At 42.5% G+C, this 15,330-nt stretch overlaps 1 protein-coding gene across 4 annotated transcripts in view; it reads right to left on the reverse strand.

The window, feature by feature from the left end:
- ADAM12 (ADAM metallopeptidase domain 12) overlaps positions 1 to 15,330 on the reverse strand; it is a 183,539-nt gene that overhangs the window by 12,184 nt on the left and 156,025 nt on the right. For 2 of the 4 annotated variants that reach the window (XM_035137598.1, XM_035137597.2), the window contains exons 15-16: positions 9,405 to 9,513; positions 9,104 to 9,302 (exon numbers count right to left, since the gene is read on the reverse strand). In XM_035137598.1, the coding sequence (XP_034993489.1) occupies positions 9,104 to 9,302; positions 9,405 to 9,513 (308 nt within the window). Of the gene's footprint in view, positions 1 to 9,103; positions 9,514 to 15,330 lie in introns of all 4 variants that reach the window. The other 2 variants (XM_035137596.1, XM_035137595.2) reach the window with 1 other exon arrangement.

Raw genomic sequence — 15,330 nt, forward strand, 5'->3', positions numbered from 1 at the left:
GCTGTAAATTGCTAGAGAAGGCTAGATCACACCCAATCACCTTCGTGGAGGCAGGCAGGAAGGTTTGTTTCCTGTTCCTCTCTCTGCATCAGGATGGAACAGACATGCCTTAACATAGCTATCAGCCTTGGATATGTTTCTGAGGTTGCTCTTGCTGTATTTTTCAACTAAGAACATTCACCTGTATTTCTTATCATTTCTAATAAGCATAATGCAAGCCTTAGACCTTTGGGCAAACCCAGGGCCGGTGCGTCCATTAAGGCAAACTAGGCAGCTGCCTAGGGCGCAAAAATGGAGGGGGCGCTGGCCAGCCTGCCCTCCGCCCGCCACCACCCGCGCCCCCCGGTGCTGCACGAGGCGCGTGCATGCCTCCGGAGAGCGGCCTGAAACCACTCAACAGCTGACAGGTGCAGTAGAGGCGGCCCCAGGCTCGCGCTCTCCACACGAAGCTCCGGAGGCGCGCGGGGAACGCAAGCCTGGAGCCACTTCGCCGCGCCTCTCAGCTGTTTTTTATTTTATTTTTTATTTTATTTTATTTTTTCTACTTTTTCTTTTTTTCTATTTTCTATTTTCTATTTTTATTTTTCTATTCTCTATTTTATTTATTTATTTATTTATTATTCCACTTTTATTTTTTCTAAAAAAGGTCAATAACTCTGGGAAATTGGGGGGGGGGGCAGAAGGTGATCTCGCCTAGGGTGCAAAAAACCCTAGCACCGGCCCTGGGCACACCATTTTAAACTAACCTTGCATTCTACGCTCTGTTTTATTGAAAAGGGGGAAAGGTGTCCCAGCTGCCTTAAGGAGCAGAAACATAAAAAGAAGGTTTAAAACCCCAATTCTTATGATTCAGTAAATATGCCTAACAATGGGATTTGGACTCTGAAACTTGGGCTTTTTAAAAACAGGCACATTGGTCTATAGAGGATCAATTATAATTACTGTATTTCAATGCGTAATGGTCACATTTTTTGTGCTGATTTTTCCTTTCCAAAAAGGGGGTGCGACCATTATGTGGTGAATTACGGGATGGAGGCAGAGGGAAGGGGTTGCGGATGGGCAGCAGAGGTGGTCGCTCACCCACTGCTCCCTATTCTTGGCTGGGGTGACCCTTAGGGAGCCAAAGGCGAATGGCAGCAGCAGCAGCAACCTAGGTCTGGCTTTGCCTCGCCTCAAGGCCAGAGCGCACAGCGAGAGCCCATGGCACCGTGACCAAGCTGCCTCCTTGCCTCTTGACTCCATGAGACCCAAGGTGGCAGCAATAGCAGCAGCAGCAGCAGCCTGGGCCTGCCTTTACCTAACATCTCCAGCTACTTCTACTCGGGGGCAAGCCAATGGGGGCCCAAACTCCAGCCCTTGCTGCCTCAGGAGCCACAGGAGTGCCCCCCCCGGTGTGGACCCGCAGCTTGCCTCAGAATTACCCTAGCGACTATTATGCAGGGAATGCGCTGGGACCAATTTCGGGGTCCAGAAAGGGTGTGTGACTATTACACGGTGGCGACCGGTATGCAGTGAAATATGGTAATATATCCTTTTACTAATACCCATCATAAAATTGTCTACTCTGATTTCAAGTTTAGACTCATTTAAGACAGCTATAAAGAATAACTGGTACAACTTTTATTTAACAATTATAACTACACCAACAATGTGGTACTAGAATAACACAGTAGGGGCCCAAATAGTTTGATATTAGAATTTTATTCTCCAGGCTACAATTAAAGGGTCAAATCCCTCTAGATATCACAAGATGGCTGCTCTCAGACTATTTCCTCCTCTGTGATTGTCCCAAAGCATTCAACAGAATATGTGCCAGGTATTTTAAGTTGCAAAAATGGGTGTGTCAATACCCTTGCATTTGGTTGCTAGGGTTCACTATGAATGAAGGTAGACCATAATACAGTAAATCACAGGGTGTTCATTGTCAGTTCAACTTTGTAAATTGCATGTTAGGTGGGCTGTTTCCCTTGCTTTAAGTGCTATATTAATTTATATATTAATCTTTTGCCTTTTTTAAAAAAGGAAACACTTTAAGGAAAATTCTGGGCACCAGCATCCACCTGCTGCAAACTTGCAGGACCGTATCTTTGGTCTTTCCTGTTACAGCTTCAGGTGAACAACCAGGTAGCTGGCAAAAAAAGGTAAATTTTAGCTTTTATTTTTTTAAATGAGGTTTTCACTCTGGTTCATTTGAGCTGCCTGATCACAGTAAATGGATCTATCACTGCAGTTTTGCCTAAAAGCATTACTTGATTGAAATAATGGCTTTGACAAAAGAACCTTAATGTTTCTTTAATGGCTTTAGGATTTTCTATGAGTAGGAAATTCACCTGCAGAGGCAGCTTCTCACTCACACTGGTTCTCTGCAGTGTGTGTGCATGTGTGTCTGAACCTCTGTGTGTGAGAGGGCAGTTTGCAGTTGTGAACTGACAGAGATAGAGAGCTGAGAATCCTTAGCCAGAGTTACGGTAGTTCGGAACTAGAGCACAGCATTGCAAGGACTGCACAAGTTACTTCCTGTGAATCTGCTGTCCGCTATAGGAGCGCTTGCTTACATCTTCACCTATGTGCTGCCTGCATATTTGTTAATAAAGCAAATATCTGAAAGTTTTACCCCATTGCTATTTCATCCAAAGGTAATTAAACGAATGGCACTGCCCCTGGAACTTCTCACTTGATAAAGAAGTGGGAAGCATGTATCAGCATGAAACCTGGGGTGGCGCTGTCCTCCAGCACAGAGGCAACATAATCCATCAGCTGGAAGCTCTAGGGCAATGTCCAATCCCTACTTATGCAATTTCTCGCTTGAAGCAAAAAACAAAGCAATACAGGAGGGAAGAGATATGGAGAAAGTGTTCACCTCATATGCTAAAATCATTTGCATTGTTGAAAGCAGGTGCAATATCTGCCCACCACTCCCCAAACCCCACTTCCAGCTGGCTAAATTCAAGGCACACAAAAACCAGATGTTTCTACACTTTCCCTCACACATTTCTTCAGCCTCTATCTGGGCAAGCAATCTTGTAACAGTTCAAAGACATAGTCCAGGCAGACAAAGTCAGGGAGCGAATGGAGAAGGGCTGGTAAAGGATATGGCCCAGGCAGAGTCCCCAAATGGGCCAGAAATAGAGCTCATCTACTCAGGATTAGCCAACATCATGTCCTCCCATCAGCCACCTGGCCTTTGGCCAGGCACAATGAGTTGTCTAACATGAGGTCCTCTGGTGGGCCTCATGTTGGCTACTCCAGTACTACATTCAGAAAGTTATGGCAGTATCCCTCCACCTATTCACAAACTAATTTCCTCTTGGAATCCCATGCATGCAGAGTTGCACTTTAGATATAGCCATAATCTTCGCATTGGGCTAAAAAAGATGCATTTACATTTTATCTCTGGAGAAATGAACAAACAGGGAGTGGCATGTAATCAAAAGCATTCATTTGAGACTTTATGCAATTGTTACAGAGAGTTAACTTCACTATTCCACTGTAGCTGAAAGGCCAGGACAAAGCAAGATTGACACCACAATAAAAGCAGAGCACAATGCAAACTAAAACGACCCATTTACAGGTTGTCTGATAAATCATCCAAGTTGAGAAAAGACTATATGCTGCTGGAATGAGTATTAGATGCCAGGTCAACAGTCAGATATATGACATATAGCACCTGCACACCTCTAAATTTGGGGCTTATTTCAGCAGGAATAAAAGTCAATCACAATCATATAAGAAGGGTGTGGGGTGTGGGGTGAAGTATAAGACAACAAGGCTGCTTAAGCAAGGCAGATATTCCCTATGGGCAAGAGGAAAAATGGGAAGAAAGTGAAGCAGCATCAAAACACATAAGGAAGGAACATGGTATAAGGAAGGTGGTATACCGTAATTACAGCATGGTTCACAAACAAGTAACCTAGAATTCAATGGTACACAGAATTCTGTTCACATTAAAATGGCAGCTGTTAAAATCATGCATACTTAGAGCTGAGACTGGTAACTAGGATAGCCATTCACATATCACTAAAGAGTATGAAAGACATCACCAAAAAGTACATAGATTTGCATAAAATTTGTTGCTGCTAATTTCTATATATACGGTACTTGCAAATTTAGGAATAAATATTACTTAAACAGAAATACATCTCATGCACAGTCTTCTGTCCAGATTCTGACTGATGGACAACTTGTGCTCCCTGGACTTGTAGTGCAGAGCCCTGCAAATAGTGGACTCCTTCAAACAGAGGACTGTCCTCTGACAAATCTCTAAACAAGAGGAGTAATCTTGTAAAATAGGACACATAGCCACCCTATCTGCAGCCTACTAAAAGCTTGTAAGTAAAGTGGGGATGGTTACATTTTGACAGAACTAATTCAGTTTATGCTTATAGATCTAATATGTTTCAGTTTCACACATCAGCCATTCAAATACAAAATTGGTAATGTTTTAGTGTGTGTGTGTGTGTGTGTGTGTGTGTGTGTATATATATATATGTGTGTGTGTGTGTGTGTGTGTGTGTGTGTGTGTGTGTATAGGACCTAGGTGGCACTGTGGGTTAAACCACAAAGTCTAGGGCTTGCTGATCAGAAGGTCGGCGGTTCGAATCCCTGCAACGGGGTGAGCTCCCATTGTTCGGTCCCAGCTCCTGCCCACCTAGCAGTTCGACAGCACATCAAAGTGCAAGTAGATAAATAGGGACCACCCCGGCAGGAAGGTAAACGGCGTTTCCGTGCGCTGCTCTGGTTCGCCAGAAGCAGCTTTGTCATGCTGGCCACATGACCCGGAAGCTGTCTGCGGACAAACGCCGGCTCCCTCGGCCTATAGAGCGAGATGAGCGCCGCAACCCCAGAGTCGGACACGACTGGACCTGATGGTCAGGGGCCCCTTTACCTTTACCTAAGTATATATAAGGCTCTGCCTTCTATTCAGTCAATTCATTGGTCTTTCTAGCTTATGCCAGTCTCCACAAATACTGATTTCGTACCAGAGGACTCCCTTCTAGCAGTCTCTTTGAACAAATGTTTTAAATATAGTTTTATAACCATAAATTACAATGCTCTTCTGCACTTTGTTTTTGTCAAAAGGAGTAGAGTTTTGCTCCTGTACAATTCTCATTGCATTGGAGCAACCTGGAACATAAAACTGAACTCATAATCACATTATGTTTAAAGTTTGCTGCCAGTGGGAACTAACTACAGTGGGAACTATTGAAACCTCAAAAGCAATCATAAGTTTTGAGGCTTTGACAAAATATACCCACGTCTTCTCTTGAAATGCAATCTGTCAATAACACAGAAGTCCCCTTTAACACTGCTTGTTTCAAATTCTTAGCTGTAGTTTCCCATGTCTTTTCATAATTTTGTTTTCTTGGATTACCACTGTACATAGAAATCCTGGCAAAATCTGTGCACAGATACATTAAGCAATATGCTTCTTTTTCCCTTAGAACTGAAAGGCTTTGCCTTTGTCTTGCAGAAGCTGCTGTTCATCTTGGCAACGTCCCCAGATTTGAAGCATGCCAAAGCAAATAGCTAATGAACAAGCAGACGGAAGTATCAGTCAAAAGCCACTACGTATATAATGTTATTATTTGTCAGGCCAAGGTATTTTCTGTAAGCCAATACGAAACACCATGAGCTCCAGGAAATACAGTACAGCAACGTGTGAATTAATTTTTGCAAAAAAACTGCTTATGTGGTGATCACTTGTAGCCGAATAAGATTGTCTTCCATGAACACATGAGTCCGTTAGTGACTGTGGAGGCTAATTCTGGATCTACACATCTTTCCACAGTGGGGACATAGGTTTCCGGGCGAAAGTTGATCAAGGTGAGGGTTTGCCAGATGTGCCTTCCTCTTAATACGCTTCTCCCTTTTGTCCTGAGTTTGAGCGTCTTCAACGTCCACAACACCTTTGGTAAAGGCTGTTCTCCAATTGGAGCACTCATAGGCCAGTGTTTCCCAGTTGTCGGTTTTTATACTACTTTTTAAAGATTTGCCTTGAGACAGTCTTTAAACCTCTTTTGTTGACCACCAGCATTGCACTTTCCATTTGTAACTTCGGAATAGAGTAGTTGCTTTAAAGGTAAAGGTAAAGGTAAAGGGACCCCTTACCATTAGGTCCAGTCGTGACCGACTCTGGGGTTGCGGCGCTCATCTCGCTTTATTGGCCGAGGGAGCCGGCGTACAGCTTCCAGGTCACGTGGCCAGCATGACTAAGCCACTTCTGGTGAACCAGAGTAGCACACGTAAACACCGCTTACCTTCCCGCCGGAGTGGTACCTATTTATCTACTTGCACTTTGAGGTGTTTTCGAACTGCTAGGTTGGCAGGAGCTGGGACCAAGCAATGGGAGCTCACCCCGTCGCGGGGATTCGAACTGCCAACCTTCTGATTGGCAAGCCCTAGGCTCTGTGGTTTAACCCACAGTGTCACCCGCGTCCTTAGAGTAGTTGCTTTAGAAGACGATAATCAGGCATCCGAACAACATGACCAGTCCAACGAAATTGATGTTGATGAATCATTGCTTTGAGACTGGTGATCTTTGCTTCTTCCAGTACACTGGCATTAGTTCGCCTGTCTTCCCAAGTGATATGTAACATTTTTCAGAGACACCATTGATGGAATCTTTCGAGGAGTTGGAGGTGGTGTTTATACGTGACCCATGTTTCATGAGCATACAGTAAGGTTGGTTGTACAATAGCTTTGTAAACAAGCATTTTGGTTTTCCTCTGAATTCCCTGCTCCTCAATACTCTGCACTTCAACCAGGAGAAAGCTGCACTCACAGAGCTCATGCGATGCTGGATTTCAGCATCAATGTTGGCCCTTGTGGAAATATAACTGTCCAGGTAGGAGAAGTGATCGAACACTCTCCGTTACACCATTGAGTTGGATTTGTGGTGCTGCAGAGGGGTTGTTTTGTGCTTGTTGGTGCAGCATTTTGATTTTTTGGATGTTGAGCGATAGGCCAAGCTTTTCATAAGCTTCTGCCAAGATATTTAAGATGGTTTGGAAGTCATCCTCTGAGCATGCACACACTACGTTGTCATCAGCATATTGAAGCTCTATGACAGAAGTTATGGTAACCTTACTCTTTGCTTTCAGCCTATTCAGATTGAAGAGCTTTCCATCTCTTTGATGTATCTGTTCTTTATCTTTTAGAAGTGTGGTACCACCTGTTGAGAGTAGGGGGCATATGCCATGATTTATTGGTCCATAGATGGTCCTTGTGGCTTTAAAGAAACACTGTGCATCATGAGTGTTAGCTAAGTGCTGGATCTCTTGAGCTTCTTTTATCTACCAGGTGTTCTTTAGTTCTTTGGTTCTTCTTTGAACCTTAGCGTTGGCACAGGTTTTTATCTCTCTGCCAGATCTGAAAGGTCTTCCTTTTTAATAATGCGTTCAATCTCACTATCATTCTCATCAAACCACTCCTGTTGTTTCTTGGTTTGGTATCCAATAGTTTGTTCACAGGCTGCAATAAGGGATGTCTTTAGCTTGGGTCCAGCTTTCCTCAATGTTATCAGGGAACTCCGAAAGCGGATGGTCCTTAAGAGGTGTTTGGAAGCAATCCCACTTAATAGGTTTTTGAAGGGCTTGAGTGTTAATTTTGTGTCTTGGTTTCCTTCCTTGAAGCCTATGTTGAGGTATAATCTTGATAGCCATTGTGGAATGTATTAATTGGTGATCTGTCCAGCAGTTGATGGCGCTTGTAGCCCCACCTTCCCAATTTCTTAAATAAATTCAACAGTCCACAATTAGACTCTGGGAGAAATGGTTGTATAGTGCAATACTTTTCGGAATGTATGTCCTCGGATCTGCAAGTACTGAATCTGTCTAAGCCCAAATGGGTTTAGGTTGTCTATGAGTTATCTTTATGTGTATAGAAACACACTATTCTAATTATCTCAACCCATTTCAATCTGGGTTCATGCCTAGTTTTGAGACAGACTTGGTTTGGTCGCTCTGATTGATTACTTTTTTGCAGGAGAGGGATGGGCGAATGCAACCCTGTTGCCTCTGCTTGATCTCACAGCAGCCTTTAATACTGCTGGCAATAGTATCCTCTTAAACTGCATGCATGAGATAGGGGTACTGCTCTATGGTGGCTCTACTCTTACTTATAAGGCCAGTGCTAGTGAATAGCACTAGGTGACTGTTTTGGCTTCCTGGCAATTAAACTGCCAGTTGCCACAAGGCATCACCTTGTCCACAGTGCTATTTAACATCTCTGTGGAGAATCCTTTTTAGCCCTAGGGCAGTATTCTGTTCTGGCCAACCTTCTGAGGGCTATAAGCCAGTGGTGGGTGAGGCTAGAGGCAAAGGTAGATGGAGCAATTATAGTGAATTTTTTCTTTGTTCAGTAGGTCATAGTGGCAAGTTACAAATGTCTCCTGGAGACCCATTCATTTATGCAGACTTTTCTTGGCTCATAAGGTCCACCACACTGATCTTTTTATTGTTTTATTAATGTTTCACTGAATGTTTTATTGATGGATGCACTGTTTCTAATTTATATTTCTTTGTTCTTTTGGTTATAATCCTGTGATACTGATATTTTAAATGGACTTTTATGAAAATTAAACTACTCGGGGATTTTCCATATTAAATTGTATGCAAATATTATAAGTGAATAACTTAAACTCTCTCATCAGCACAGCTGATTCTTCTGGATACAGAAAATACTGTAAATTACATTCAGTGGTGAACTAATAATCAAGCAGATATGCAGCTCAACATTTAGCCACCATCACTCACTCTTTCTTCATTCAATTCTATTCAGAAATAATTTGTCAATAGTTGGCTGCAGCATGTTAAAATTCAGACAGAATGACTTTCACTGGCACAATAAATTCCTTTTTCAGCACTTTTATGTAAAAATTGATAGTCAGGCCTTCTGGCTAAACAACAAACTGATTCCATTCATTCTCAAAAAAACTCTTGAGTATACTTAAACAGCATAATTGTTTGCATAAGCATCTTCATTTGGCCTGCCAAACCTTTACTACAAAATGCAGAAAGTGTGACTTTCATTTGTAAAGACCAAGACTGAGTTTTCCTTTAGACACACAGACTGGATTATTGGGAATAATATTTTTCAACCTTACTTTTCCATCTTCACATTTTGTTCCAGCAAGGACAAGACCAGGGTCAGGCATGTCATCGCCCAGGTATACGTGGGTTCCACGGCATAGAATTTTGCCTCCTTCTTGTAATGGGATGTTTGTTTCTATGGAGACAGCATTGGTACCAATTACAGGTCGATTTGCTCCCCCTTGACACTGAATTTTTCCACACTTAGCATCTCTAAAGGGAAAAGAAATAATGTTAATCATTTTAATGATGTTAGCATCTAACATTGGCACAGTTCCAACCTCTTTTCCAATTAGGCACGACAAGAGCATATACCTGGGTTCACATTTGGCAAACGAACTTTTGGAATCCTTTCCACAGTTTCCGTAAGGATCACCTGCAGAATTGACTCTCTCAAAGCATATCCCAGGGGCAGGTTTAGCACCTACAAAAGAAGCAAAGCCATATCAATCTTATAAAGTATGCAACACCCTGATCTTGGTAGGGGACAGCAGAGGAAGGGAGTGGAGAAGGAAACAAAAGGTTTTGTTGAAGCTGTGCTGGACTCTAAATTGATTGGGGGGGAGGCATGTGGGGAGCATTCACAGGTTTCACTGTGGACTAAAACTTCCTTCAAATAGTTGTCTTGCTCCATTGGGAGGCCTACCGTAATACTTAAGGCTCACCCAGCTGGCCCTGAATGCAGAGATTCATGACACAGTTTCATTAGCTTAAATGTTTCTGGATACTTCAACTGCTGCTAGCTCCTTCCAGACCTCACAACTGAAAGGAACCAGTGACAGATACATCGTCCAAGATTTGCCAACCTCAGAGCTTATGACAGCTCTTCTAAAGAGATGCCAAGAAGGAATCTTGTGAGGTGGGAAAAGACACACATCACAACCCTGCCCCTTCTGTGCACCATTTAAAGCAACTGAAGCCTTTCGGGGTCTAAATCTGATAGCTTGTAGGTTCAGGTGGCTGGGTGCTCATTAGATTATCTGGGGGGAAAGGTGTGCCCCTCCTCTGGCAATGGCAGGATGGTTCTTTTCAAGCTCATGGCCCTTTCTTGGTCATTTTGTCTCATCGCACACACCACCTTTGATGGCTCCTGTTCATGCTTATTTGGAAATAAACCCCACGGTGTTCAATAGGAATAACTTTCTAATAAATACACTTAGGACTGCAACCTAAAGCCAACAAAAATATGCAAAACTGTCCTATATATGTTTTACATATTATTCTTAATACAACACTTGCCAAAATCATGTTGTAACAAATAAATACCTAGAACACAAATGGGGAGCCTCAGGCTTGAGAGCTGAATACAGCATTTCATCCCTCCCTTTTAGTCCCTCAGGACTCTACCCAAGCCACAACCACTCAGCAGCCCCAATCTAAGCCTTCCTCAGGCCATTTTTGTCTTGCTGGACTTTGTCCTTGAATTGTAATAAAGCTTCTTGTGTGTGTGCGTGCATGTAGAGACCTGATTTTTGCTTAACTGGAATGTAAACAAAGGTAAGAATCACATCCACTGTTGCACTTGCTTTGCCCCTGTCCATGCCCAGTTTTAACCTGGTAAGCCACCTTCACCTATCCCTTTCCCCCACTACCACCCAACATCAGCCTGGGCCCCTCAGAAGAGGCCCATGAGGGAATACAACCCATTCCACAGCCCTGATGCAGAAAGTATTGGGAAGTGTGTGTCCACACAATTCGGAGCAAGGCACAGAGAAATTAAGAATGATGATGATGATGATAATAATAATAATAATAATAATAATAATAATAATTTATTTATACCCCGCCCATCTGGCTGGGTTTCCCCAGCCACTCTGGGTGGCTTCCAGAGGGATATTAAAATACAATAATCTATTAAACATTAAAAGCTTCCCTAAACAGGGCTGCCTTCAGATGTCTCCAGAAGGCTAACACAGCTATTTTTTTCATGATAAAGTCATACAGACAAAAATTAAATATAAATGGCTCATAGTTGCCTAAGTATATTAAAGCAGTATTTCCTATTATTATTATTATTTTATATTAAACCAGTATTTCCTGTCTGAATCACCTTGCCGACAAAGGTCCGTATAGTTAAAGCTATGGTTTTCCCAGTAGTGATGTATGGAAGTGAGAGCTGGACCATAAAGAAGGCTGATCGCCGAAGAATTGATGCTTTTGAATTATGGTGCTGGAGGAGACTCTTGAGAGTCCCATGGACTGCAAGAAGATCAAACCTATCCATTCTTAAGGAAATCAGCCCTGAGTGCTCCCTGGAAGGACAGATCGTGAAGCTGAGGCTCCAATACTTTGGCCACCTCATGAGAAGAGAAGAATCCTTGGAAAAGATCCTGATGTTGGGAAAGATTGAGGGCACTAGGAGAAGGGGACGACAGAGGACAAGATGGTTGGACAGTGTTCTCGAAGCTACGAACATGAGTTTGACCAAATTGCGGGAGGCAGTGCAAGACAGGAGTGCCTGGCGTGCTATGGTCCATGGGGTCACGAAGAGTCGGACACGACTAAACGACTAAACAACAACAAAAATTTCCTGTCTGACATTTTCTTCTGGTCCCAACTCTATTCCATTACAATGTGAAAGGACACATCTCTTCTAGAAAACAAACTGAACAGTTTAAAGAAAGTCCAACCTTCTCATAGGCGTGCTATTATAATTTTAAATATGTATTACTGAGGACAGGATGACAGTGGCATAATACACTTTAGAAAGGCCCAATATATTCTATGGATACTAATTTGAAGCAGCTTAAGATGGGTCATCAGCATGGAATGCAATAATCTTTCAATCCATTATGGGCTGCTCCCATTTCCAACTAGGGTTCTATGTTCCAGAACATGATGACTTGAGAATCTAACTTCATTAGGGAGACAATCCTATATCCTTGAATAGCATTTTAAATACCTGAGGCTGCAGTCCTAAGACATATCCTCACAATTAAATCTACTGAATCCAATGGGGCTTTATTCTGACTAAATAGGTATAGGGTGGCACTTAGGCTGCAATCTTAAGTGTGCAATCTATTGAGTAAACAGCACTGAGCTCAATGAGATTTCTGAGTGAACATGTTTAAGACTGGTTGGACTCCATCTATATTATGATAGCCTCAAAATAAGCCACCTCTCAAACAAAACACACATAAAGAAACACTCAATGTTTAAGTTGTAATGAAGCATGTAATTGCTTGGGAAGTTATTAAGACTGGGCCCCCATAAGCATAATTAATAGAGTGACATCAGACAGGACTGGGGATGCCCAGGTTCAAATCCCCACTTGGTCATGAAACTCACTGGGTGAACTTGGGCCACAGTCTATCTCCCAGCCTAACCTACCTCACAGGGTTGTTGCGAGGATCAAATGTTCAGATGAGAGAATCATGTATAATGCACTGACTTCCTTGGGGGGAAAGGCAGGAAATAAATGTGATAAATAAATTTTGTAGGTGGGTTGCTCCTAAAAGAGCATATTTAAATTATGTATTATACATGGAATGGGTGGAGAAACCAAATGTGATTTAAAATAATTACAGAACTAAAGATTAAAATTGTAATTAGCTACCTTCATTTCATAGTCAGTAGCCCGACTAATGGAATATCTTCAACTGAAGATTAGCTTAATGTTATATTAAAAAAAGTTAAAGTGCAATCCACCTAGATTTAAATGGTCTACTGATCTCTCAAGCTCATAACTCAAATGCCATTTCATGCATTACTGAAAAGTGAGGAAGCAAACATACAATCTTGCTCTTTACCACTTTGCTGTGAACTAGGAATCAACAGGGCCATATTTATATAAGCTGTTGCACTAGCAGAAGTTATTGCAAGGATTCCTGCTCGTGCCATGGGAATCCTTCCTCTCCCTCCCCCATGTGCACCTCACCCCATCCGCAGAGTGGGAAAAAGTTCCATTGTACAAGGACTATCTTTGCACTGACGGAACCTAAGCTTTTGTGCTGTGCTGAATACAAGCCATGCATATGAAAACTATGGAAAGTCTGTCCTCAACAAGAGCAGCACACAGAGTACAAAGTGAGGTAGTAGTTGCAGCACCATGGAATGCTCTATGTGACAAATGTTCCAATAAAGTACGGTATAAGCCAGAACAGAAGCCTTTTATGGAACCAGGCTTGATCCTTCTTCCTAGGCTCTGCCCCTTCATTGAGGAGTGGAATACCTTAAAGAACTAGGCCCCTTGTTTGGAGTCTAGCGTTCTTACTCCTGGACTTCACTCCGTATGTTGCCTGGACCAATGGGCTTTTAGCACAGGCAGCTGGTGGAGAGTTACATCTCTGTCTATAACCTTCTCGTTGCAAACCAGGATATATGGCATAGTCAGGAATGAATGACATATAAATGGATATTTCTTATCAAGATCAGTTTGAAGAGTGCTTTTTAGTCTTTACAAGCTAGTCCTACAAGTCCAAAAGGGGTAGCTTTGCTGTAGCCTTAGCTTTTTGCACTTTTATAGCTAAGTGTAGCTTTTATAGCTGGGCTCTTTACCCTTTTTTACAAAAAGATTGCACACTGTGTATTCCAGCACAGAATATAAGCAGTGCTCAGCCTGAAAAGATGGGACATGCAAGGGAGCTGAAAATGCTTTTTCTCAATGTGTAACCTGAGGAAGCTATGTGTTAAAAGTTTCAGTGCAGCTTTCAAGGCACTGCCATGGTTGAAACCAAAAGGGGCAACTGCGGATTACGTTCTGTCTGAGTGCTGAACAAATGTGATATCAATGAATCGGAAGAAAGCCATTGGGAGAATAGTTGGCTTCCATGTATCGAATTAGGAACAACTATTATTTATTTATTTATTTATACCCCGCCCATCTGGCTGGGCCTCCCCCACCACTCTGGGCAGCTTCCAACAAATACCAAAATACATTAAAATATCACATATTAAAAACTTCCCTAAACAGGGCTGCCTTTAGGTGTTTTCTAAATGTCGTAGTTGTTTATCTCCTTGACCTCCGATGGGAGTGTGTTCCACAGGGCGGGCGCCGCTACCAAGAAGGCCCTCTGCCTGGTTCCCTGTAGCTTTGCTTCTTGCAGTGAGGGAACCGCCAGAAGGCCTTCAGCACTGGATCTCAGTGTCCGGGCTGAACAATGGGGGTGGAGACTGTTAGAATAATGGGGTGTCAATCCCAATATTCTTTACTACTGCCACTGGCTTCGGTTAAGAAGACAGCAAACAATCGTAGGGTTTTAATCTACGTTTATTTAGAGAGTGTGGTTCAAGTGTGTTCGCCATCACTCTCCAGTTCAGAAGTGAAAGTAGAAACAGAACAAAGAAACATCACATGACAGGAGATCAAGTTACAGCCTAGCTCCTGTGTGGGAAAGTACAGCAGTCTCATAAAGTAAACAATCAGCCACATGCAGCATCTGTGCCATGTAGAGGATTTATGCTAACAGATGCTTCAGGTATATAGGTCCGAGGCCTATGTATTTATTGATGATCTGGAAAGACACAATGGGTGGCAGTATCCAAGCACAAAGTTCCACTAGTGCAATATGTTTTAACTGTGCAATGGAACTTATCCACCCACTCATTTCCCTGTGCACCTTCTGTAAATTTGCTCCAGAGAGTTAGGGAAACTCCCAGAGCAGATTTAAGGGGTCACACTAAAGCTTGAAATCTCTAAGGTATCAAAAGGCTGTGAATATCACTAAATCTCTCTCTGAGACTGGCTGTCCTTAAAGATCAGGAAGTTTCTCACATCTGGATCAATTTAAGAAAGAACGACGATGACAATAACAACAACAACAACCCCACCCTCCATGTCTGTCTTTCTCGTTCATAAATCATAAGCAATAATCATAACTTTATTGATATGCTGAATAAAATGTGCAGGAAAGGGTATAAAGTTAATTTTAATGCTTTTGGAATGCTTGAAGTGCCTTTCTTGATTGCTCAATGAAAGGCAAATGCATTGGAGTAGAATGTGCACATGCAGAATTCTTCTGATGAGCTAGGCCGAGGAGAAAAATTAAACTGAAAGGCTGTGAGTATCTTTCCGACTGATTTTTCACTTTCAGGCTTAAAAATCACACTTCAACCGGAGCATTCTCTCACTTCCATTACATAAAGGAATTTAACAGTGAATAGAGAAATTTTACAAATGGCTCTCTCTCTCTCTCTCTCTCTCTCTCTCTCTACTGAATACATTCATGCAGTGGCTAACTTGAGATCTGCCCTGCTGCATCAGGCCAAAAGGTCCACTTTTGTCCAGTATTCTGTTTCCAAC

The sequence above is a fragment of the Zootoca vivipara genome, chromosome 5, assembly GCF_963506605.1.
Source record: "Zootoca vivipara chromosome 5, rZooViv1.1, whole genome shotgun sequence".
Classification (NCBI taxonomy): Eukaryota; Metazoa; Chordata; class Lepidosauria; order Squamata; family Lacertidae; genus Zootoca; species Zootoca vivipara.